Source organism: Eleutherodactylus coqui, chromosome 8, assembly GCF_035609145.1.
Source record: "Eleutherodactylus coqui strain aEleCoq1 chromosome 8, aEleCoq1.hap1, whole genome shotgun sequence".
Lineage (NCBI taxonomy): Eukaryota > Metazoa > Chordata > Amphibia > Anura > Eleutherodactylidae > Eleutherodactylus > Eleutherodactylus coqui.
Genome location: NC_089844.1, coordinates 196635620 through 196663273, shown reverse-complemented (window position 1 = coordinate 196663273; position 27654 = coordinate 196635620). Strand labels below are relative to the sequence as shown.

Here is a 27654-nt window from a genome sequence, read left to right as displayed (position 1 = left end):
GCAGTTGAGGTGTGTATTATGAGGCTCTGCAGCAGCTGAGGTATGTATTATGAGGCTCTGCAGCAGTTGAGGTGTGTATTATGAGGCTCTGCAGCAGTTGAGGTGTGTATTATGAGGCTCTGCAGCAGATGTGGTGTGTATTGTGAGGTTCTGCAGCAGTTGAGATGTGTATTATGCGGGTTTGCAGCAGTTGAGGTTTGTATTATGAAGTTCTGCAGTATTTTTAGGTGTGTATTATGGGGCTCTGCAGCAGCTGAGATGTGTGCTGTGAGGTTTTGCAGCAATGTAGACTTGTATTGTGAGGTTCTGCAGCAGCTGAGGTGTATTATGAGGTTCTGCAGCAGCTGAGATGTGTATTATGAGGGTTTGCAGCAGTTGAGGTGTGTATTATGGGGGTCTGCAGCAGTTGAGGTTTGTATTATGAGGCTCTGCAGCAGCTGAGGTGTGTATTATGAGGTTTTGCAGCAATGTAGACTTGTATTGTAAGGTTCTGCAGCAGCTGAGGTGTGTATTATGAGGCTCTGCAGCAGTTGAGGTCTGTATTATGAGGCTCTGCAGCAGTTGAGCTGTGCATTATGAGGTTCTGCAACAGCTGAGGCATGTATTATGAGGTTCTGCAGCAATGAGGACTTGTATTGTGAAGTTCTGCAGCAGCTGAAGTGTGTCTGATGAGGTTCTGCAGCAGCTGAGGTGTATTATGATGTTCTGCAGCAGCTGAGGTGTGTATTGTGAGGTACTGCAGCAATGTGGACTTGTATTGTGAGGTTCTGCAGCAACTGAGATGTGTATTATGAGGTTCTGCAGCAGTTGAGATGTGTATTATGAGGCTCTGCAGCAGCTTACGTGTGTATGATGAGGCTGTGCAGCAGCTGAGGTGTGTATTATAAGGTTCTGCAGCAGCTGAGGTGTGTATTATGAGGCTCTGCAGCAATGAGGTCTTGTATTGTGAAGTTCTGCAGCAGCTGCGGAATAAGTTGGCGCCATACAAATAAAGATTATTTATTATTATTATTAGTTTGAGGTTCTGCAGCAGCTGTGGTTTATTATGATGTTCTGCAGCAGCTGAGGGGTTTATTGTGAGGTACTGCAGCAATGAGGACTTGCATTGTGAGGCTCTGCAGCAGCTGAGGTTTGTATTGTGAGGTTCTGCAGCAGCTGAGGTGTGTATTATGAGGTTCTGCAGCAGCTAAGGTGTGTATTGTGAGGTTCTGCAGCAATGAGGACTTTTATTGTTTGGTTCTGCAGCAGCTGATGTTTGTATTATGAGGTTCTGCAGCAGCTGCAGTGTGTATTTTGAGGCTCTGCAGCAGCTGAGGTGTGTATTGTGAGGTTCTGCAGCAGCTGAGGTGTGTATTATGAGGCTCTGCAGCGGCTGAGGTGTGTATTACGAGGTTCTGCAGCAGCTGAGGTGTGTATTATGAGGTTCTGCAGCAGCTGAGGTGTGTATTGTGAGGTTCTGCAGCAATGTGGACTTTTATTGTGAGGTTCTGCAGCAGCTGAGGTAAATTATGAGGCTCTGCAGCAGCTGAGGTGTGTATTATGATGTTTTGATGATTGCTGTGGCCTCTCTTTCCTCTGAGCCTGACTCTTCGATGTTCTCCTCAGTACTCCAGAACAGCCTGACCATGAAGCGGGTGGTTGGGATCTTCTCCCGGGAAGCTCCCAACTCCTTCCGGTTCCTCAGTGACTTCTTGAAGGGTGAGGACTGCGTTACAGAGGTGAGAAGCTTCAGCATAACCAACAATGGCTACCAGAGGCTCCAAGAAGAGGCGTCCCGCTGTCACTTTGCCATCCTTTATCATTCCAAGGACAGGGGGAGAGTCAACATCACCGACGTGACCGACTCCCTGTATGACGAGGAGCTCAGATGTCTCTCCCAGACGTTGGGTAAGAACAGGCTGGAGTATCAGGAACTTCCCAACTGAGAGGTCGGAGCCACAGATTTCTCGCATGAGTGTAAAATATGAAAGCAGGAGATTCCCCACTGAGAGAATAGAGAAGGAAATTCCCCCACGTGAGGGGTCAGAGTGGGAGATTCCCCCACGTGAGCGGTCGGAGCGGGAGATTCCCCCACATGATGGGTCGGAGCGGGAGATTCCCCCACGTGAGCGGTCGGAGCGGGAGATTCCCCCACACGAGGGGTCGGAGCGGGAGATTCCCCCACACGAGGGGTCGGAGCGGGAGATTCCCCCACACGAGGGGTCGGAGCGGGAGATTCCCCCACACGAGGGGTCGGAGCGGGAGATTCCCCCACACGAGGGGTCGGAGCGGGAGATTCCCTCACATGAAGGGTCGGTGCGGGAGATTCCTTTACATGCGGGGTCAGAGCTGGAGATTCCCTCACATCAGGGGGTCGGAGCGGGAGATTCCCCCACGTGAGGGGTCGGAGCGGGAGATTCCCCCACGTGAGGGGTCGGAGCGGGAGATTCCCCCACGTGAGGGGTCGGAGCGGGAGATTCCCCCACACGAGGGGTCGGAGCGGGAGATTCCCCCACACGAGGGGTCGGAGCGGGAGATTCCCCCACACGAGGGGTCAGAGCTGGAGATTCCCTCACATCAGGGGGTCGGAGTGGGAGATTCCCTCACATGTGGGGTCGGAGCGGGAGATTCCTCCACATGCAAGCCAGAGCGTGAGATGACGATTTGTAATACGGATGACTTTACATGTGGCTGAGGGAATCACGCCGGCTGACGCTTTCCATAGTTATCCATAGCATTGCTATGGAAAGCGCCAGCACCTGTCCATGAGTGGAGAATCATTGCGATTCTCTGCTCACGGCGGGCAATTTGGAGGCCGGTCAGCCCTATCTGATAGGCGGACCCTATCAGATAGGGCTGACCGGCAGAGAATCGGCGGCGGCTCCTGCTCCCGAGCGGCGGCTGCCGCGGCGGAGATCTCCCACGGGACTTCGCATCGCCCATGGACAGGGGGCCTTAGATAGGTTCATAGTGGAAAATCGCGGTGACATTAGGGCTCCCCTGTGGCCGAATATCGCTTGCAATAGTCTGTCTTGCCCGTTGACACTCAGCCTAACTATGATGTTTCATTCTACGCACCCACATCATAGTGTTTTTGCCTCTGTCACAATCTTATAATGTCTTATTACTGAAGGAAAGAAGAACGTGCTGGTGGTGGCCGATGACCTGGACATCAGCTCTCCAGAGCTGAAGATGAGGATTCTCGGGAGCCAGCCTCTTATTGATGAAATGGCTGCTGATTTTTACCTATTTAGCAAAACAGATAAAAATTCAAGGAATCTTCTGAATGAGAAGCTGCAGAAAATATCATCTCACATCCAAAGAAAAGGTAGCACCTTCCCTCCTCTCCCAGCGAGCAGTCACAGCACAAGCTAAGTTAGTAACAACCCATATATAAGCCAGCTCTCCTCTTTAGGCCTCCTCTACACTAGCGTGTGGCGACAGCTTATTACATGTGGGTTTTTGTGTATGTAATACACATACAATCTGCCATAGGCTCCCATGTTTCCGCTCACACATATTGCGCAAAATACACGCATAAGAAAGATTGCATCATGTTCTAATTTGGAACATATATGCCAAGATAGTGCATGGTGATTGGCGCACGTAGTAAGTAGGCAATGTCATTGCGTACTTGCTACGTACCTTGCAAATGTCTCTCACAAGCAGCGAATTACGCTCGTGTGAAGCCGCCCTTATGTCTACTACAACATCTTTACCTTATAGACAGGGGGCAGGGCGTAACCTCTATCTGATTAGCTAAGACAAACATGGAAGCCTCAGAAGGGGGATGAAGACCCCTTCTGTTTGGTGGATGGAAGAGTGTCTATGACCTCATCACTGAGCGATGGAGATTTATTGTGATCATGGTTGGGTCCCTGCTCCAGATGCTTCCATCTGTGGTCCATTACTGTTGTATCTTGTCTCCACCAGAAGAATGGGTGGAGACAAGCTGCACGCCCACAAGCAAGGCCCACAATTTGATTGGCTGGGCCAGAGAATGGGTTTCCATTATGTCCCCTCCCGCCTCATTGTGCCACTGACGCCAGGTTCGCTCTTCCTTGTGCCTTTATGGGCTTCTGCACTAGACTGCGGCGGAGCAGGGATGGAAGAAGAAGGCAGAGCACCGGGGGCAGTGACACTCCGCCGCTCTCCCTTGTCCTCTTCCCGGCTCTTGCGCTGTCAGTCTCCTTGGTGCCGTCACATATTGCAAGCATTATATGTCGCCAGTGAGGAGACTGACAGCGGGTGACCGACCTCAGCGGAGCAGGAACGGGAGAAGAAGGCAGAGCGCCGGGGGCAGTGACAGTGGGGAAATGCATCGAAGGGGGAAATTACAGCACCGACGTCACCAGGGAAGGTCGCCGGGGGAAGTATCCCTGCAGACCTATGAGCCCCCAGCGGTGCCTGCTTGAGGGGTTGCTGCCCCAGGATATTGACAGCGGGGGAATGCAATGGATGAGGAGGATGGGGGGGGGGACTTAAACCGCCAAAGGTGGAAGGGAAGAAGGTCGTCGCGGAAATTATGACAGCGGAGCTACGAGCACAGGCCAGCGGATTCTCTGGCCCAGCTGATAAAGTTGTAGGCGTTCAGCTTGTCTCCACCCATTCTTCTGGTGGAGACAAGATACAACAGTACTCTGTTGTCCTCCTAACAGAGTCCTGTGAAGAGCAGCCATCGATCTAATATAGCCTAGGACTTGTGTTGGGATAACGTCTCATCTGACCTCCAGTCTCGTCTATGTTTCTACAGATTCAAATAGCAATGAGCTGATGAGGAGCGTCCTGGTAAGTAGTAGACCTAAACATCCCCTTGTCCACATAACGTCTTCACCATTGACTTGTCCACAATTTGTCCTTGACAATGACACTTTCACTCCTTATCATTTCCACTAGGGGGCACTGCTCGTACATTTGTGCTCACTAATCCCTATAGAAGGTCCAGATTTCTGTATATCTAGAGTGGATGATGTTTTTGAAACAAGCTTGAGAACCTTGATCTAAAACTAGATGTGACTTGTTTCCCTTCAGGAAGTGGTGGATTATGGTACAGAATAATCAAACTTTATATACAAGATTGCTGATTTATCCATCTAGAGTATTGCTATCCTCTGCACACATCGCCCTCCTTTTGCTTCCTCTCTCCTTCCTCCTCTTATATTTCATTCACTTCATGCAGAACATTGTGTTCTATGGGACTGTCATAACAGCTTTCCATGTGGTCGTGAATGGTATAACAAAAAACAAGGTCAATTTTTGTAATGTACAATAAATTATGTCATGATGGTTATCTTTGTCACCTGCAGGCAGTTTGTATGTTCTCTCATGGTTGTACACAGGACTCATTCCCAGTTCCAAAAAATACTAATAAATAAGTGAATTGGCTTTCCATGAAAATGAAGAGGCCAGAGACCAAAGTGACAGCCAGTGACCCATGTGATAGCCAGTGACCAATGTGAGATTGGGAATGCTGTGACACAGGGACATATGTAACACATGGGGACAGATGTGAGACACTGTAACGTGATGCTTCGTAATGTAAAACCTCAGACTTCTAGTCACTATTAGATTTTAACAGATGAGCACATCACGTAATACACTCGCTTCTGCACAATTTTTTTGCACAGTGGACAAGTGTAGGTTGCGCTCATGCCTTCGCAAATACCGAGAGTATTTGGACAGCCACCACCCATTCACATGGGCAGGGGAATCACCCCACCCTGATTTAATTGGCTAATTAGCTTAACGTGGTGTCGGTGATGGCAGGTATGTGCAGCATTTAGTGTGTTTGCACACCTCCCAAATACTTCTATGAGGCTCTTTGGCGCACAAACACATGCAAGATAGGGTATTTGTTTTAATCCTGCGAAAACAGCGGGTGCAAAAAAAAGAAGCAAGGTTGAACCCATTGAAATCAATGGGTTCTATTCTCCGTGTTATGTGTGCGGGATTCTCCCACGCGCAAAACTGTACAAAAACACGCACGTCTGTTTAAGTCCTAACAAGAAAACCTCCAGATACGAGCCTGGGGTAGAAAATTAAAGTCCAATGTTTATTTTGGTAAAATCCTACATCAGACTCGTCCACCAGACTACAACCCTGTTAGGACCTTCCACACAGTAACTTTATCAATTTTTAGTATTTGGAGGTAGTAACCTGAATCATAATTTCTAATGTTTTTGGATATGAAGACTTGTGATTTTATAACTACATGAGATGTGATTTTATGCTTCCCTGTACATGGTGATGGGAGTTACTCTGCTTATTTATAAGGTATTAGTGTAGTATGTCTCCACCGGAAGTATGAGTTGGCCAATCTCACCTACATGTAATGCACAGGTCACAGCCAAAGCTGGTAAAAGCACCCGATTGGTGGAGACCAACCAGGAGCTTAGCGGTACTACACTAGTACCGCTAAGTACTATTAGGAGACTTCCAGGCCGGCAACGGTTGGGAGGATTGTTCAGAGGCAGTTTCTTTGCTGCAGTTATGCCGGACCGGAGTGTCAGCCCTCCGCATCCCGACTGGTCCCGGAGTGTCAGCTCTCCAGTATGGCACCGGTCGAGAGGAGTATCCGGAGGGAGCTTCCTGGCTGTAGTCATGCCGGAGCTGGGAGCTGCCTACTAGTACTGAGCGGCACTAGTGTAGTATGTCTCCACCAATCAGGAGCTTTTACCAGCTTGTGGCGGGACCTGGGCATTCCCTGTAGGTGAGCCCGGCGAACCAACCCATATTTATGGTAGAGACATACTACACTAATACCTATCCATAATAGGGCAGCCCAAGGTATTGTGATAAGCAATCATTAAAATTTATATAATTTACATTATATCACTGATTTATCCAGCTAACAAGAAAGTACATAAGATAACATTCTATCTTTGGTAAACTCCTGGAAGCCAAACATTCTCAAAGACCTGTGCTCTATTCATTTCTGTATTAGAAGCTTCTCGACAGTCTTGCCAGGACCTTTCGCACAATCATGTTTTGGTTTATCAGTCTATCAGTTTTTTAGTATTTGAAGGTGTTTCTTATTTGCAGTGCTTTAGAACATTCTAGTGATATTGGAATATAAAGTCTGGAGAATCCTGATATAAAACCAGATGTGACTTTGTTTCACTTTAGGTAGTGGTGGGATTTGTTCAGTCCAGCTGCGCCATGGTCATCCACTGTGTCATGGTACGTAATTATCAAACTTTACATTATATTCCTGAATTAATCAACTAACAAGAATGCACATGAGTGAATAACAAAAGTCCTATGTCTGATATAATCCTGCATGAAACCCAAACTTCTTGAGGACATATACTCCATCCAGTTCTGTAAGAGGCGAGGCTTCTCTATACCCTTGCCCGAGGCCTTACACATAGTGATGTCATGCTTTACCTTATATACCTTATTTATCCAGCTAATAAGAAAGCATATAAGATAATAAACATTCTATCTCTGGTAAACTCTTGCAAACCCAACTTTCACAAAGACCTGTGCTTTATCCATTTCTGTATAGAAGCTTCTCTACAACCTTGCCAGGACCTTCCAGGCAACCATGTTTTGGTTTACCAGTCCATCAATTTATTAGTATTTGAAGGTGTTGATATTGGAATATAAAGTCTGGAGAATCTATATATATAAAGCTGAAAGCCCTCACTGACTGACTGACTGACTGACTGACTGACTGACTGACTGACTGACTGACTGACTGACTGACTCACTGACTGACTCACTGACTCACTGACTGACTGACTGACTCACTCACTGACTGACTGACTGACTGACTGACTGACTGACTCGCCAAAAGTTCTCCAACTTCCCGATGTCGTAGAAACATGAAATTTGGTGCAAGCATAGATTATCTCCAAAATAGGAAAAGAAATTGGGCCCCAACTCGATTATTCAATTCTAGCGCAAAAGAATTGGCGTCGAAATTTAACGTACATAATCTAAATCTCTCACTTCCCAATGTCATAGAAACAGGAAATTTGGCACGAGCATTGATTATGTCATAAATAGGAAAAGCTAATGGGTCCCAACTCGATTATTCAATTCTAGCGCAAAAGAATTGGCGTCGAAATTTTACGTGCGGAATGTAATTTCTTCACTTTCCGGTGTCATAGAAACAGGAAATTTGGCACGAGCATTGATTATGTCATAAATAGGAAAAGCTAATGGCTCCCAACTTGATTATTCAATTCTATGCGCAAAAGAATTAGCGTCCAAATTTTACGTACGGAATCTAATTTTCTCACTTTCTGGTGTCATAGAAACATGAAATTTGGCACGAGCATTGATTATGTCATAAATAGGAAAAGCTAATGGGTCCCAACTCCATTATTCAATTCTATGCGCAAAAGAATTAGCATCCAAATTTTACGTACAGAATGTAATTTCCTCACTTTCCAATGTCATAGAAACGTGAAATTTGGCACGAGCATTGATTATGTCATAAATAGGAAAAGCTAATGGGTCCCAACTCGATTATTCAATTCTAGCGCAAAAGAATTGGCGTCGAAATTTTACGTGCGGAATGTAATTTCTTCACTTTCCGGTGTCATAGAAACAGGAAATTTGGCATGAGCATTGATTATGTCATAAATAGGAAAAGCTAATGGCTCCCAACTTGATTATTCAATTCTATGCGCAAAAGAATTAGCGTCCAAATTTTACGTACATAATCTAAATCTCTCACTTCCCAATGTCATAGAAACGTGAAATTTGGCAGGAGCATTGATTATGTCATAAATAGGAAAAGCTAATGGGTCCCAACTCGATTATTCAATTCTAGCGCAAAAGAATTGGCGTCGAAATTTTACGTGCGGAATGTAATTTCTTCACTTTCCGGTGTCATAGAAACAGGAAATTTGGCACGAGCATTGATTATGTCATAAATAGGAAAAGCTAATGGCTCCCAACTTGATTATTCAATTCTATGCGCAAAAGAATTAGCGTCCAAATTTTACGTACGGAATCTAATTTTCTCACTTTCTGGTGTCATAGAAACATGAAATTTGGCACGAGCATTGATTATGTCATAAATAGGAAAAGCTAATGGGTCCCAACTCGATTATTCAATTCTATGCGCAAAAGAATTAGCATCCAAATTTTACGTACAGAATGTAATTTCCTCACTTTCCAATGTCATAGAAACGTGAAATTTGGCACGAGCATTGATTATGTCATAAATAGGAAAAGCTAATGGGTCCCAACTCGATTATTCAATTCTAGCGCAAAAGAATTGGCGTCGAAATTTTACGTGCGGAATGTAATTTCTTCACTTTCCGGTGTCATAGAAACAGGAAATTTGGCATGAGCATTGATTATGTCATAAATAGGAAAAGCTAATGGCTCCCAACTTGATTATTCAATTCTATGCGCAAAAGAATTAGCGTCCAAATTTTACGTACGGAATCTAATTTTCTCACTTTCTGGTGTCATAGAAACATGAAATTTGGCACGAGCATTGATTATGTCATAAATAGGAAAAGTTAATAGGTCCCAATTCCATTATTCAATTCTAGCGCAAAAGAATTGGCGTCGAAATTTTACGTGCGGAATGTAATTTCTTCACTTTCCAGTGTCATAGAAACAGGAAATTTGGCAAAAGCATTGATTATGTCATAAACAGTAAAAGCTAATGGGTCCCAACTCGATTATTCAATTCTATGCGCAAAAGAATTAGCGTCCAAATTTTACGTGCGGAATGTAATTTTCTCACTTGCCGGTGTCATAGAAACGGGAAATTTGGCACGAGCATTGATTATGTCATAAATAGGAAACACTAATGGGTCCCAACTCCATTATTCAATTCTATGCGCAAAAGAATTAGCATCCAAATTTTACGTACAGAATGTAATTTTCTCACTTTCCAATGTCATAGAAACGTGAAATTTGGCACGAGCATTGATTATGTCATAAATAGGAAAAGCTAATGGGTCCCAACTCGATTATTCAATTCTATGCGCAAAAGAATTAGCATCCAAATTTTACATACGGAATGTAATTTTCTCACTTTCCGGTGTCATAGAAACAGGAAATTTGGCACAAGCATTAATTATGTCATAGAAACGTGAAATTTGGCACGAGCATTAATTATGTCATAAATAGGAAAAGCTAATGGGTACCAACTCGATTATTCAATTCTATGCGCAAAAGAATTAGCATCCACATTTTACGTACGGAATGTATTTTTCTCACTTTCCGGTGTCATAGAAACATGAAATTTGGCACAAGCATTGATTAGGTCATAAATAAGAAAAGCTAATGGGTCCCAACTCGATTATTCAATTCTAGCGCAAAAGAATTAGCGTCCAAATTTTACGTATGGAATGTAATTTTCTCACTTTCCGGTGTCATAGGAATGTAAAATTTGGCACAAGCATTGATTATGTCATAAATAGGAAAAGTTAATGGGTCCCAACTCGATTATTCAATTCTAAGTGCAAAAGAATTAGCGTCGAAATTTTACGTACATAATCTAAATCTCTCACTTCCCAATGTCATAGAAACATGAAATTTGCCATAAGCATTAAATATGTCATACATAGGAAAATTTAATGGGTCCCAACTCGATTATTCAATTCTAGCGCAAAAGAACTAGCGTCCAAATTTTACGTACGGAATGTAATTCTCTCACTTCTTGGTGTCATAGAAACATGAAATTTGGAATGGGCATTGATTATGTCATAAATAGGAAAAGTTAATGGGTCCCGACTCGATTATTCAATTGTTAGCGCAAAAGAATTAGCGTCCACATTTTACTTACGAAATCTAATTCTCTCACTTCCCAATGTCATAGAAACTTGAAATTTAGCACGGCCATTGATTATGTCATAAATAGGAAAAGTTAATGGGTCGTAACTCGATTATTCAATTCTAAGTGCAAAAGAATTAACGTCCAAATTTTACATATGGAATTTAATTCTCTCACTTCCTGATGTCATTTTATATAAAGGAAACGTTGCATGGTTACCTCCCCGTGGTGTTTCCTGGGTAACGCAGAGAACTATGCAAAATGGTGAACATATGTTTTTCCGGTATTTCTAAAGTAACCATGACTTTATAAGATTTTCTGTGTGAACACCAGATAAACACCAGTACCAAATTAACTCGGGTGAAGCTGGGTATATCAGCTAGTCCTTATATAAAACCAGATGTAACTTTGTTTCACTTTAGGTAGTGGTGGGATTTGTTCAGTCCAGCTGCGCCATGGTCATCCACTGTGTCATGGTACGTAATTATCAAACTTTACATTATATTCCTGATTTATTCAACTAACAAGAATGCATGAGTGAATAACAAAAGTCCTATGTCTGATATAATCCTGCATCAAACCCAAACTTCTTCAGGACATATACTCTATCCAGTTCTGTAAGAGAAGAAGCTTCTCTTTATCGTTGCCCAGGGCTTTAAGGCCCATTTAAACACGACAATTATCACTCAAAATTCGCTCGAAGGCAATCTCTTGAGCGATAATCATTGTGTGCATTTTTGCGCTCTGAGAACTGCTGTGTTCTCGGAGCGTTCAGCTGGTATACAGCTGAGAGCTCCGAGTGGTATGCAGAACACATCTGGATCGCTATCTTCTGTATACTCCTGCTATATATCCAGAACACACCTGGATTGCTGTCTTCTTCATACTCCAGCTGTGTTCTCAGAGCGAGATACCAGCTGAAACAATAGTATCAGCGGTATCCCGCTGAGAACTCAGCGCGCGGTCCTAATAAGACTCATGGCTGTCTATCAGCTATCTGAAAGACAACGATGAGTGAATCGTACATGAACAGTGCACGATGGCCGCGCTTAGACACACCGATTATTGCTCAAAAGACGGCTTTTGAGCGAATTGTGAGCGATAATCGTTGTGGCTTAATGGGGTCTTACCTGATATAATCCTGCATGAAACCCCAACTTCCTGAGGACATATACTCCATCCAGTTCTGTAAGATGTGAAGCTTCTCTATACCCTTGCCAGGGCCTTACACATAGTGATGTCATGCTTTACCTTATATACCTTATTTATCCAGCTAATAAGAAAGCATATAAGATAATAAACATTCTATTTTTGGTAAAATCCTGCAAGCCCAACCTTCTCAAAGACCTGTGCTTTATCCATTTCTGTATTAGAAGCTTCTCTACAGCCTTGCCAGGACCTTTCACACAATCATGTTTTGGTTTCTTAGTCCATTAGTTTTTCAGTATTTGAAGGTGTTTCTTATTTGCAGTGTTTTGGAATATTCTAGTGATATTGGAATATCAAGTCTGGAGAATCCTTATATAAAACTAGATGTGACTTTGTTTCACTTTAGGTAGTGGTGGGATTTGTTCAGTCCAGCTGCGCCATGGTCATCCAGGGTGTCATGGGAATCTATATATATAAAATTGAATGTATGCGTGTGTGTCTGTCTGTCTGTGTGCGTGTCTGTTTGTCCTTTATGCGCTACTACACCATTCATCCGATCGCCATGAAACTTTGGGAAGTTGTTGAGTACACTCCTGGGAAGATTATAGGCATAGTACAATAATGCTACGATAAATAGCGCACGTGCGTGCGTCGTCGACAGTTACGAACCCCCCACTTAGATCGTTCGATTTCCATCATTGCCACTAATTCTCTCACTTCCCGATGTTGTAGAAACATGAAATTTGGCACGAGCATTGATTGTCATAAATAGGAAAAGCTAATGGGTCCCAACTCGATTATTCAATTCTAAGCGCCAAAGAATTAGCGTCCAAATTTTACGTACGGAATCTAATTTTCTTGCTTCCCAATGTCATAGAAACTTGAAATTTGGCACGAGCATTGATTATGTCATAAATAGGAAAAGCTAATGGGTCCAAACTCGATTTTTCAATTCTATGCGCCGAAGAATTAGCATCCAAATTTTACGTACGGAATGTAATTTTCTCACTTTCCGGTGTCATAGAAACGTGAAATTTGGCACAAGCATTGATTATGTCATAAATAGGAAAAGCTAATGGGTCCAAACTCGATTATTCAATTCTATGCGCAAAAGAATTAGCGTCCAAATTTTACGTACGTAATTTTCTCACTTTCCGGTGTCATAGAAACGTGAAATTTGGCACGAGCATTGATTATGTCATTAAAAGGAAAAGTTAATAGGTCCCAACTCGATTATTCAATTCTATGCGCAAAAAAGTTAACGTCCAAATTTTGCGTACGGACTGTAATTTTCTCACATAGAAACTTGAAATTTGGCACGGGCATTGAATATGTCATAAATAGGAAACGCTAATGGGTCCCAACTCGATTATTCAATTCTATGCGCCAAAGAATTAGCATCCAAATTTTACGTACGGAATGTAATTTTCTCACATAGAAACCTGAAATTTGGCACGGGCATTGAATATGTCATAAATAGGAAAAGTTAATGGGTCCCAACACGATTATTCAATTCTATGCGCCAAAGAATTAGCATGCAAATTTTACGTACGGAATGTAATTTTCTCACTTTCCGGTGTCATAGAAACGTAAATTTGGCACGAGCATTGATTATGTTATAAATAGGAAAAGTTAATGGGAAGTTGTTGAGTACACTCCTGGGAAGATTACTGGCATAGTACAACTATCCTACGATAGGTGGGGTGCGTGCGAGCGTCGTCGACAGTTATGCCCCCCAGACAAAGATCGTTTGATTTCCATCTCAAGCACAAAAGCAAAAGGCATTACGAGTAACGGGATGAGTGTTCAACTACAAAATGATGCATCCGCCGAACGTTTCGCAAGAAAATTGCTGGATATTGAGAATGCTGAGGTAAAATAAAAGCTGCGCTGTGATTGGTTGCTATATATTATACCGCTGAGGTAAAATCAATGCTGCACTGTGATTCGTTGTTATATTTTATACTGCTGAGGTAACATATAAGCTGCGCTGTGATTGGGTGTTATCTATATATATAAAATTGAATGTATGCGTGTCTGTGTGTCTGTCTGTCTGTCTCTGTGTGTGTCTGTTTGTCCTTTATGCGCTACTACACCATTCATCCGATCGCCACGAAACTTTGGGAAGTTGTTGAGTACACTCCTGGGAAGATTATAGGCATAGTAAAACTATCCTACGATAAATGGCGCGTGTGCGAGCGTCGTCGACAGTTACGCCCCCCCACGTAGATCGTTTGATTTCCCACACTGCCACTAATTCTCGTAGAAACATGAAATTTGGCACGAGCATTGATTATGTCATAAAAAGGAAAAGTTAATGGGTCCCAACTTGATTATTCAACTCTAAGTGCCAAAGAATTAGTGTCCAAATTTTATGTACGAAATCTAATTCTCTCACTTCCCAATGTCATAGAAACTTAAAATTTGGCACGAGCATTGATTATGTCATAAATAGAAAAAGTTAATGGGTCCCAACTCAATTATTCAATTCTAAGCACCAAAGAATTAGCGTCCAAATTTTTACACTTCCCAATGTCATAGAAACTTGATTATATCATAAATAGGAAAAGGTAATGAGTCCCAACCAATTTATTCAATTCTAAGCGCCAAAGAATTAGCGTCCAAATTTTACGTATGAAATCTAATTCTCTCACTTCCCAATGTCATAGAAACTTAAAATTTGGCACGAGCATTGATTATGTCATAAATAGAAAAAGTTAATGGGTCCCAACTCAATTATTCAATTCTAAGCGCCAAAGAATTAGCGTCCAAATTTTACGTACGGAATCTAATTTTCTCACTTCCCAATGTCATAGAAACTTAAAATTTGGCACGAGCATTCATTATGTCATAAATAGGAAAAGTTAATAGGTCCCAACTCAATTATTCAATTCTAAGCGCCAAAAAATTAGCGTCCAAATTTTACGTACGGAATCTAATTTTCTCGCTTCCCAATGTCATAGAAACTTGAAATTTGTCATGAGCATTGATTATGTCATTAATAGGAAAAGTTAATAGGCCCCCAATCAATTATTCAATTCTAAGCGCCAAACAATTAGCGTCCAAATTTTACGTACGGAATCTAATTTTCTCACTTCCCAATGTCATAGAAACTTGAAATTTGGCACGAGCATTGATTATGTCATAAATAGGAAAAGTTCAAGGGTCCCAACTTGATTATTCAATTCTAAGCGCCAAAGAATTAGCGTCCAAATTTTACGCACGAAATCTAATTTTTTCACTTTCTGATGTCATAGAAACTTGAAATTTGGCACAAGCATTGATTATGTCATAAATAGGAAAAGTTCAAGGGTCCCAACTCGATTATTCAATTCTAAGCGCCAAAGAATTAGCGTCCAAATTTTACGTACGGAATGTAATTTTCTCACTTTCCGGTGTCATAGAAACGTGAAATTTGGCATGAGCATTGATTATGTCATGAATAGGAAAAGCTAATGGGTCCCAACTCGATTATTCAATTCTATGCACAAAAGAATGAGCGTCCAAATTTTACGTACGGAATGTAATTCTCACTTTCCGGTGTCATAGAAACGTAAATTTGGCACGAGCATTGATTATGTTATAAATAGGAAAAGTTAATGGCAAGTTGTTGAGTACACTCCTGGGAAGATTACTGGCATAGTACAACTATCCTACGATAGGTGGGGTGCGTGCGAGCGTCGTCGACAGTTATGCCCCCCAGACAAAGATCGTTTGATTTCCATCTCAAGCACAAAAGCAAAAGGCATTACGAGTAACGGGATGAGTGTTCAACTACAAAATGATGCATCCGCCGAACGTTTCGCAAGAAAATTGCTGGATATTGAGAATGCTGAGGTAAAATAAAAGCTGCGCTGTGATTGGTTGCTATATATTATACCGCTGAGGTAAAATGAAAGCTGTGCTGTGATTGGTTGCTATATATTATACCGCTGAGGTAAAATCAATGCTGCACTGTGATTCGTTGTTATATTTTATACTGCTGAGGTAACATATAAGCTGCGCTGTGATTGGGTGTTATCTATATATATAAAATTGAATGTATGCGTGTCTGTGTGTCTGTCTGTCTCTGTGTGTGTCTGTTTGTCCTTTATGCGCTACTACACCATTCATCCGATCGCCACGAAACTTTGGGAAGTTGTTGAGTACACTCCTGGGAAGATTATAGGCATAGTATATTTATGCTATGATCAATGGCGCACGTGCGAGCGTCATCGACAGTTACGACCCCCCCACGTAGATCGTTTGATTTCCCTCACTGCCACTAATTCTCGTAGAAACATGAAATTTGGCACGAGCATTGATCATATCATAAATAGGAAAAGTTAATAGGTCCCAACTCAATTATTCAATTCTAAGCGCCAAAAAATTAGCGTCCAAATTTTACGTACGGAATCTAATTTTCTCGCTTCCCAATGTCATAGAAACTTGAAATTTGTCATGAGCATTGATTATGTCATAAATAGGAAAAGTTAATAGGCCCCCAATCAATTATTCAATTCTAAGCGCCAAACAATTAGCGTCCAAATTTTACGTACAAAATCTAATTCTCTCACTTCCCAATGTCATAGAAACTTAAAATTTGGCACGAGCATTGTTTATGTCATAAATAGAAAAAGTTAATGGGTCCCAACTCAATTATTCAATTCTAAGCGCCAAAGACTTAGCGTCCAAATTTTTACACTTCCCAATGTCATAGAAACTTGATTATATCATAAATAGGAAAAGGTAATGAGTCCCAACCAATTTATTCAATTCTAAGCGCCAAAGAATTAGCGTCCAAATTTTACGTACGAAATCTAATTCTCTCACTTCCCAATGTCATAGAAACTTAAAATTTGGCACGAGCATTGATTATGTCATAAATAGAAAAAGTTAATGGGTCCCAACTCAATTATTCAATTCTAAGCGCCAAAGAATTAGCGTCCAAATTTTACGTACGAAATCTAATTTTCTCACTTCCCAATGTCATAAAAAACTTGAAATTTGGCACGAGCATTGATTATGTCATAAATAGGAAAAGTTAATAGGTCCCAACTCAATTATTCAATTCTAAGCGCCAAAAAATTAGCGTCCAAATTTTACGTACGGAATCTAATTTTCTCGCTTCTCAATGTCATAGAAACTTGAAATTTGTCATGAGCATTGATTATGTCATAAATAGGAAAAGTTAATAGGTCCCAAATCAATTATTCAATTCTAAGCGCCAAACAATTAGCGTCCAAATTTTACGTACGAAACCTAATTTTCTCACTTCCCAATGTCATAGAAACTTGAAATTTGGCACGAGCATTGATTATGTCATAAATAGGAAAAGTTCAAGGGTCCCAACTCGATTATTCAATTCTAAGCGCCAAAGAATTAGCGTCCAAATTTTACGTACGAAATCTAATTTTTTCACTTTCTGATGTCATAGAATCTTGAAATTTGGCACAAGCATTGATTGTCATAAATAGGAAAAGTTCAAGGGTCCCAACTCGATTATTCAATTCTAAGCGCCAAAGAATTAGCGTCCAAATTTTATGTACGGAATCTAATTCTCTCACTTCCTGATGTCATCTATATATATATATATATATATATATATATATATAAATGAATGTCTGTCTGTTTTTCCTTTATGCATTACTACACTAGATATATAAAAACGAATGTATGTATGTATGTCTGTCTTCGCAGCAACGCGCGATGGGTAAGCTAGTATATTATAAAGCTGAGGTAACATCAAAGCTGCGCTGTGATTGGTTATATATTATACAACTGAGGTAACCTAAAAAAACTGTGCTGTGATTGGTTGTTATCTAGATATATAAAAACGAATCTATGTCTGTCTGTCTTCGCAGCAACGCACGACGGGTAAGCTAGTCTATATATATAAAATTGAATGTATGCGTGTCTGTCTGTGTGCGTGTCTGTTTGTCCTTTATGCGCTACTACACCATTCATCCGATCGCCATAAAACTTTGGGAAGTTGTTGAGTGCACTCCTGGGAAGATTATAGGCATAGTACAAATATTTTATGATAAATAGCACGTGCGCGAGCGTCGTCGACAGTTACGACCCCCCGACGTAGATCGTTCGATTTCCATCATTGCCACTAATTCTCTCACTTCCCGATGTTGTAGAAACATGAAATTTGGCACGAGCATTGATTATGTCATAAATAGGAAAAGTTAATGGGTCCCAACTCGATTATTCAATTCTAAGCGCCAAAGAATTAGCGTCCAAATTTTACGTACGGAATCTAATTTTCTCGCTTCCCAATGTCATGGAAACTTGAAATTTGGCACAAGCATTGATTATGTAATAAATAGGAAAAGCTAATGGGTCCCAACTCGATTATTCAATTCTATGCGCCAAAGAATTAGCGTCCAAATTTTACATACGGAATGTAATTTTCTCACATAGAAACTTGAAATTTGGCATGGGCATTGAATATGTCATAAATAGAAAACGCTAGTGGGTCCCAACTCGATTATTCAATTCTAAGCGCCAAAGAATTAGCGTCCAAATTTTACGTACGGAATCTAATTTTCTCGCTTCCCAATGTCATGGAAACTTGAAATTTGGCACAAGCATTGATTATGTAATAAATAGGAAAAGCTAATGGGTCCCAACTCGATTATTCAATTCTATGCGCCAAAGAATTAGCGTCCAAATTTTACGTACGGAATGTAATTTTCTCACATAGAAACTTGAAATTTGGCATGGGCATTGAATATGTCATAAATAGAAAACGCTAGTGGGTCCCAACTCGATTATTCAATTCTATGTGCCAAAGAATTAGCGTCCAAATTTTACGTACGGAATGTAATTTTCTCACATAGAAACTTGAAATTTGGCACGGGCATTGATTTATGCCATAAATAGGAAACGCTAATGGGTCCCAAGTCGATTATTCAATTCTAAGCGCAAAACAATTAGCATCCAAATTTTACGTACGGAATCTAATTCTCTCACTTCCTGATATATATAAATGAATGTCTGTCTGTCTGTCTGTCTGTCCTTTATGCATTACTACACCATTCATCCAATTGCCATGAGACTTTGGGAAGTTGTTGAGTACACTCCTGGGAAGATTACTGGCATAGTACATCTATCCTACGATAGGTGGCGCACGTGCGAGCATCATCGACAGTTATGCCCCCCAGACAAAGATCGTTTGATTTCCATCTCAAGCACGAAAGCAAAAGGCATTACGACCAACGGGATGAGTGTTCAAGCAGAAAATGATGCATCCGCCGAACGTTTCGCAAGACAATTGCTGGATATTGAGAATGCTGAGGTAAAATGAAAGCTGTGCTGTGATTGGTTGCTATATATTATACCGCTGAGGTAACATGAAAGCTGTGCTGTGATTGGTGGCTACTTCTTATACTACTAAGGTTGCATGAAAGCTGTGCTGCGATTCGTTGTTATATATTATACCACTGAGGTAACATGAAAGCTGCGCTGTGATTGGTTGCTATATATAATACTGCAGAGGTAACATGAAAGCTGCGCTGTGATTGGTTGCTATTTTTTATATTGCTGAGGCAGAATAAAAGTTGCACTGTGATTGGTTGTTATTTCTCTTACTGCTGAGGTAACATGAAAGCTGCGCTGTGATTGGTTGTTATATTTTATACTGCTGAGGTAACATGAAAGCTGCGCTGTGATTGGTTGTTATATATTATACCACTGAGGTAACATGAAAGCTGCGGTGTGATTGGTTGTTATCTAGATATATAAAAACGAATGAAATGTATGTATGTCTGTCTTCGCAGCAACGCGCGACGGGTAAGCTAGTGTAATAATGAAACTTTACAATATATTCCTGATTTATTCAACTATCAAGAATGCACATGAGTGAATAACAAAAGTCCTATATCTGATATAATCCTGCATGAAACCCAAACTTCTTGAGGACATATACTCCATCCAGTTCTGTAAGAGGCGAGGCTTCTCTATACCCTTGCCAGGGCCTTACACATAGTGATGTCATGCTTTACCTTATATACCTTATTCATCCAGGTAACAAGAAGGCACATAGATAATAAACATTCTATATTTGGTGATGATGTAACTTTGTTTCACTTCAGGTAGTGGTGGGATTTGTTCAGTCCAGCTGGAGCCTGGCCATCCAATGTGTCATGGTACGTAATAATGAAACTTTACATTATATTCCTTATTTATCCAGCTAACAAGAAAGCACATGAGATGATAAACATTCTATCTTTGGTACAATTCCACAAGCCCAAATAGATAGAGCGCCTGTGCTCTATACATCTCTGTAATAGAAGCTTCTCTACAGCCTTGTCAAGACCTTCCACACAATCATATTTTGGTTTATCAGTCCATCTGTTCTTCAGTATTTGAAGATGTTCCTTATTTGCAGAGTCTTGGAACATTCCACTGATATTGGAATATGAAGCCTGGAGAATCCTGATTTAAAACCATATGTGACTTTGTTTCACTTTAGGTAGTGGTGGGATTTGTTCAGTTCATCTGCGCCATGGTCATCCAGTGTGTCATGGTACGTAATAATCAAACTTTATAAACTTTACATTATATTCCTGATTTATTAAACTAACAAGAATGCACATGCGGGAATAACAATAGTCCTATATCTAGGGTTGCTGGGTCTGGCCGGTATTTTTGCTGTCAGGCCAGTGCTGGTATTCTTTTTACGGGCCCTGTTACAGGCTTGTTTTTTCAGAGCCTGCACTGCCCCCTAGCGCCGGTTAACCCTCCTCCAGCAGTCCTGAAATCACAGGGGAAACACAGACCTGAGAGTCGGCAGCTTCCAGGACCTCCGATGATGTCACGTCATGTGTGGGAGGAGTCAGGGATCACAGGACCACGGGGAGCTCAGTAAATATAAGATTGTGTGTGTGTGTATCTTGGAGCTGTGGGGGTCTGGATGGAGGGAGGGAGTGAGTGGAGCTGTGTGGAGCTTTGTGTGGGGGTCAGGATGATGTAGCAGAGCTGTGTGTGTCATTTGTGGGGATCAGGGTGGATGTAGTGGAGCTGTGTGTGTAATGTGTGGGTGTCAGGATGGATGTAGTAGAGCTGTGTGTGATGTGTGGGTGTTAGGTTGGATGTAGCGGAGCTGGGTGTGAGATGTCTGAAGATCAGGATGGATGTAGTGGAGCTGTGTATTTGATGTCTTGGGATTAGGATGGATGTAGCAGAGTTGTGTGTGTGTATGATGTGTGGGGATCAGGATGGATGGAGTGAATTTGTGTGTGTATGTGATGTGTGGGGATCAGGATGGATGTAGTGGAGTTGTGTGTGTGTGATATCTGGGGATCAGGATGGATGTAGCGGGGCTGTGTGTGTGATGTCTGAAGATCAGGATGGATGTAGTGGAGTTGTGTGTAATGTCTGGGGATCAGGATGGATGTAGTGGTCTGTGTGTGATGTCTGGGGATAGGGATGGATGTAGCGGGGTTGTGTGTGTGATGTCTGGGGATAGGGATGGATGTAGCGGGGTTGTGTGTGTGTGATGTGTGGGGATCAGGATGGATGTAGCGGGGTTGTGTGTGTGTGATGTGTGGGGATCAGGATGGATGTAGCGGGGTTGTGTGTGTGTGTGTGATGTGTGGGGATCAGGATCGATGTAGCGGGGTTGTGTGTATGTGTGTGTGATGTGTGGGGATCAGGATGGATGTAGTGGGGTTGTGTGTGTGTGTGATGTCTGCGGATCAGGATGGATTTAGGGGTGTTGTGTGTGTGTGATGTCTGGGGATCAGGATGGATATAGCGGAGCTGTATGTGTGATGTCTGGGGATTAGGATGGATGTAGCAGGGTTGTGTGTGTGTGATGTGTGGGGGTCAGAATGGATATAGCGGAGCAGTGTGTGTGATGTCTGAGGATCAGGGTGGATGTAGTAGAGTTGTATGTGTGATGTCTGGTGATCAGGATGGATGTAGCGGCGTTGTGTGTAATGTGAGGGGGGATCAGGATGGATGTAGCGGCGTTGTGTGTGTGATGTCTGGGGATCAGGATGGATGTAGCGGAGCTGTGTGTGTGATGTGTGGGGATTAGGATGGATGTAGCGGGGTTGTGTGTGATGTGTGGGGATCAGGATGGATGTAGTGGCGTTGTGTGTGTGTGTGATGTCTGGGGATCAGGATGGATGTAACGGAGCTGTGTGTGTGATGTCTGAGGATCAGGATGGATGTAGTGGAGTTGTGTGTGTGACGTCTGAGGATCAGGATGGATGTAGTGGTGTTGTGTGTGTGTGTGTGTGTGATGTTTTGGGATCAGGATGGTTGTAGCGGAGCTGTGTGTGTAATGTCTGGGGATTAGGATGGATGTAGCGGGGTTGTGTGTGTGTGTGTGATGTGTGGGGGTCAGGATGGATGTAGCAGAGCTGTGTGTGTGATGTCTGAGGATCAGGGTGGATGTAGTGGAGTTGTGTGTGTGATGTCTGGGGATCAGGATGGATGTAGTGGCATTGTGTGTGTGATGTCTGGGGATCAGGATGGATGTAGCGGAGCTGTGTGTGTGATGTCTGGGGATTAGGATAGATGTAGCGGGGTTGTGTGTGATGTGTGGGGATAAGTATGGATGTAGCGGAGCTGTGTGTTTGATGTCTGAGGATCAGGGTGGATGTAGTGGAGTTGTGTGTGTGATGTCTGGGGATCAGGATGGATGTAGCGGAGCTGTGTGATGTCTGGGGATCAGGATGGATGTAGCGGAGCTGTGTGTGTGTGATGTGTGGGGATTAGGATGTATGTAGCAGGGTTGTGTGTGATGTCTGGGGATCAGGATGGATGTAGCGGAGCTGTGTGTGCGATGTGTGGGGGTCAGGATGGATGTCCAGCTGGCCCTGCAGTGATAGTGTCGGGACCTGAGGAGGAAAGCGGAGGATCAGTACATGCGGTACGAGGTATGTACCATGTATGCATGTAATCTTGTATGTTTAGGTGGTATACGTTATACCAGCTGTCCATATAATTACATACAGGACATATCTACCTTACATCAGCATCACTATATACGAGGGAGTTATATCTCCTGTATATAGTGATATGAACCATGCTGGGGTAACCTGGTCCATATAATTATATATGTGTAGATTGTATGCAATGCGAGTGTCTGCAGAGTGTTCTCGCGAGTAGATGCCATTTGAATCACACTAAACGTCATCTACTCGCGACAAAACTCTGCCCTGGATCGCGCACAGCCACTGGACGGGATCCAGGAGATAAAGGAGAAAGAAAATGCAGTGATAAGCCACGCCCCTTTTTACCATGGCCGGTATTTTTTTGTGACAAAGGTGGCAAGCCTACCTTTATCTGATATAATCCTGCATCAACCCCAAATGTTTTGAGGACGTATACGCCATCCAGTTCTGTAAGAGTAGAAGCTTCTCTATAGCCTTGCCAAGACCTTGCACACAGTGGTGTCATGATTTATATGTTCAGCAATGTTTAGTATTTGAATATACTCATTATTTACTATGTTCTTGGAATATTCTAGTGAAGTATGAGACTTTCATTCTAAGCCTAGAAATGATTTTATGTTTCACTGTAGAAAGCGTGGGATTTGTGCAGCTCATCTACGATGCGACAATCCAGTATGTCACGGTATGTAATAAACTTGATGCGCTCTACATGTTGAGCAAAATCATAAATTTTCATACAATGTGTCCACTGTAGAGTTGTCCATAACCTGGACACATCCCATTTCAGGCTCCTTCACTCTGACATATTTGCAAGAGCAAATTTGCGTGCTCAATGCTCAGGAAATAGAGCCCATTCACTTAAATAGGGGTGCTCACATTTCCAAATTTTGCACGCGCATTTTGGTTGTGAATAATATAAACACGGGGTTCTCTACTTTTTTGAGCATTTGCACCTCAAAGGTCCCCATAGACGTCAATGAGGGTGTGTGCAAATATGCGAGCAATATGCAAGGAGATGCATAATATGCTGGGAAAAAACACATCTGGAACTGCCTAACAAGTTCAATTGGTGCGTCTTGTTTGCCGCATGCAAAGGAGCAGGCAGGAAAAATGTAGTAAAATACGCCAATATTGGCGCAGCAATGTATCGTTCATTCTGCAAAAATATAGTGCTGAGGTGTGTGCAAATCCATATATCTTGTCCTTCTTGTCATTCATACTAGGGGGCATTCTAAGTTTTCCATTCCCTGCTCAGACCAACATGCACCGTTTCCTTCAGGCTTCTGTATTGTTTGTGAGCATTAACCCTTTCGGCAGTGCAGGATATAATTTTTTTTCTACTGAATTAACCTGCAATTTTCACACAAAAACACATTGCCCCCCCATAGAAATCGAGGGCTGATGTGCGATATCACAGGACAAGATTCGCACTTGCCCCAGTAAATACGACCTGAGAAACACAGGTGGGATGGTGTATGATGGTCCAGCAGTGACAAACCGAGGCAGTACTACATCAAAATGGTTAATGATTGTAGTGCGTGGCTGCAGAGGAGGCTCAGAACATTCAACCATACAGAAGGACACTTATCTACAGATGGATACATACACTAATGAGTGATCGTCACCTTCACGTCCTCATACACTAATGAGTGATCGTCGCCTTTCCAAAGTCATACACTAATGAGTGATCGTCACCTTTCCATCCTCATACACTAACGACCGAACGTCACCTTCCTGTTCTCATACACTAACGAGCAATCGCCACCTTCCCGTCCTCCTACACTAACTACCGATCATCACCTTTCTGTCCTCCTACACTAACTACCGATCATCACCTTCCCGTCCTCATACACTAACGACCGATCGTCATCTTCCCGTCCTCATACACTAACGACCGATCGTCATCTTCCCGTCCTCATACACTAACGACCGATCGTCATCTTCCCGTCCTCATACACTAATGAGTGATTGTCACCTTCCCCTCCCCATACACTAACAAGCGAACGTCATCTTCTCATCCTCATACACTAACGACCAATCGTCATCTTTCCGTCCTGAAACACTAATGAGTGATCGTCACCTTTCCATCCTCATACACTGAGTGATCGTCACCTTCCCATCCTCATACACCAACGAACGAATGTCACCTTCCGGTCCTCATACACTGATGACCGAACGTCACCTTTCCGTCCCCATACACTAATGACCGATCTTCACCTTCCTGTCCTCATACACTAATGCCTGAACGTCACCTTCCCGTCCTCATACACTAATGACCGATCTTCACCTTCCCGTCCTCATACACTAATGCCTGAACGTCACCTTCCCGTCCTCATACACTAATGACCGATCTTCACCTTCCCGTCCTCATACACTAATGCCTGAACGTCACCTTCCCGTCCTCATACACTAACGAACGATCGTCACCTTCCCGTCCTTATACACTAATGAATGATTGTCACCTTCCTGTCCTCATACACTTATGGGGCATTGTCACCTTCCCGTCCTTATACACTAATGAGTAATCATCACCTTCCTGTCCTCATACACTAACAAGCGATCGTCACTTTCCCGTCTTCATACACTAATGAGTGATTGTCACCTTCCCGTCCTCATACACTAATGAGTAATCATCACCTTCCTGTCCTTATGCACTAACGAGCGATCCTCACCTTCCTGTCTTCATACACTAAAAAGCGATCGGCACCTTCCTGTCCTAACGCACACTAACGACTGATTGTCCCCTTCCCGTCCTCATACACCAACGACCGATCGTCACCTTCCCGTCCTCATACACTAATGAGTGATCGTCACCTTCCTGTCCTCATGCACTAACGAGCGATCGCCACCTTCCGGTCCTCATACACTAACGACCGAACGTCACCTTCCCGTCCTCATACGCTAACGACCGATCGTCACCTTCCCGTCCTCATACACTAATGAGTGATCGTCACCTTCCTGTCCTCATGCACTAACGAGCGATCGCCACCTTCCGGTCCTCATACACTAACGACCGAACGTCACCTTTCATACCCATACACTAATTAGCAATCGTCACCTTCATGTTCTCATACACTAACGACTGAACATCACCTTTCCGTCCTCATATACTAACGACCGTTCGTCGTCTTCCTGTCCTTATACACTAATGAGTGATTGTCAGCTTCTCGTCCTCATACACTAATGAGCGATCGTCACCTTCCCGTCCTCATACACTAACGAGCGATCGTCACCTTCCCGTCCACATGTACTAACGAGTGAACGTCACCTTCCCATCCTCATACACTGAGTGATCGTCACCTTCCCGTCCTCATACCCTAATGAGTGACCGTCACCTTCCCCTCCTCATACACTAACACCTGAACGTCACCTTTCCGTACCCATACACTAACGAATGATTGTCACCTTCCCGTTTTCATACACTGAGTGATCATCACCCTCCTGTCCTCATACACTAACGACCGAACATCACCTTTCCGTACCCATACACTACAGCTGATCGTCACCTTCCCATCCTCATACACTAACGAGTGATCGTCATCTTCCTGTTCGCTAATTGTTCGGTCGGTTTAATCAGCGCTCGTTCAGTTGTTCTTATCACTTATAGAGCAGCTTACTGATTTAGGGTGCATTCCCACGAACGTATATCGGCTCGGTTTTCACGCCAAGCCGATATACGTTGTCCTCGTGTGCAGGGGGGGGGGGATGGAAGAGCCAGGAGCAGGAACTGAGCTCCCGCCCCCTCTCTGCCTTCTCTCCGCCCTTCTGCACTATTTGCAATGGGGAGAGGCGGGGGCGGGGCTAATTCCCGCCCCACCTCCTTTCATTGCAAATAGTGCAGAAGGGCGGAGAGGAGGCAGAGTGGGGGCGGGAGCTCAGTTCCTGCTCCTGGCTCTTCCATCCTCCTTCCCCCTGCACACGAGGACAACGTATATCGGCTCGGCGTGAAAACCGAGACGATATACGTTCGTGGGAACGCAGCCTTGTGGTTGAAAAACCAACGATGATCTGCTGTGTATATCGGCTGCGAACAGGTTAGCGGTGACGTCACTCGCTTGTATCGGCTTGTCTAAAAGAACCCTCCGTCCTGTATAGTATCCATGGCTTGTCCCTCCTCCCCAGCGCACCGTGTGGTCATAGGTCTGCAAGAAATACTTCACAAATGCTGTTTTAGTTTCACGCATTAACTAAAGATCAGCATGATGGCTCTGCCATCAGAGTTCTGCTCCGCTGGGATTAAGCCTGCACTTTCATTGGTAGCTGTGAGCCACGCTCATCTCTTCTGTTGGAGGGATTTAGGAGAGAGGGTTACAGAGCTTCTTCTGATGGCCATGTCGGTTATATATTCCAGGTGAGAAGAAGGGACGTCTCCTCATCATTCCCGGGAATTTCCTGTGTGTACGCAGGCCCCTCGCTCAGTACCACCTGAGACCCTCATACCTTCAGGACTACTAGCCATAGAGACTACCTGTACCTGCAGTACGCCATAACGTAAGACCCTGCTGCGCCCTCCGCCATCCAGCTCCAGCTGCTGCCAATGACTCTCATCCGGGGGCTCAATAATAAAATGTCATTATTTGTGCTTTTTGTAAGACATCCGACAATAAATATTCTTGTATAATTGTTTTGCCAATTTGAAAAGTTTTAATAAGATGATAATTGAACAAAACTGTATAAAATAAGTGATAATTTACTAAGATACATGAAATAGGTGATATGGCATACACTTTTACAATATTTCTTATGCAAAGGTTAAGTAATGATATCCCCAAGGGATATACATCAACACATTCATATTGCACATGAATAGGCCTACATCACAAACACATCTTCTGTGTGGGAACATCAACTGGAGGAAGAAGCAGCGGAAGACAGAGAACCCAT

The 27654-nt window shown here is 43.0% G+C and overlaps 1 protein-coding gene across 1 annotated transcript in view; it reads left to right on the top strand.

Annotated features, from left to right (window-relative positions):
* Positions 1-27391, top strand: part of LOC136577726 (uncharacterized) — a 33113-nt gene extending 5722 nt beyond the window's left edge. Inside the window, exons 2-10 of the mRNA XM_066577650.1 lie at positions 1606-1887; positions 3113-3307; positions 4733-4767; positions 7105-7158; positions 11149-11202; positions 19957-20010; positions 20337-20390; positions 23400-23452; positions 27122-27391. Coding sequence (XP_066433747.1) covers positions 1626-1887; positions 3113-3307; positions 4733-4767; positions 7105-7158; positions 11149-11202; positions 19957-20010; positions 20337-20390; positions 23400-23452; positions 27122-27125 — 765 coding nt within the window. The 5' untranslated portion in view covers positions 1606-1625 and the 3' untranslated portion in view covers positions 27126-27391. The remainder of the gene's footprint in view (positions 1-1605; positions 1888-3112; positions 3308-4732; positions 4768-7104; positions 7159-11148; positions 11203-19956; positions 20011-20336; positions 20391-23399; positions 23453-27121) is intronic.
* The last annotated feature ends 263 nt before the right edge of the window (positions 27392-27654 follow it).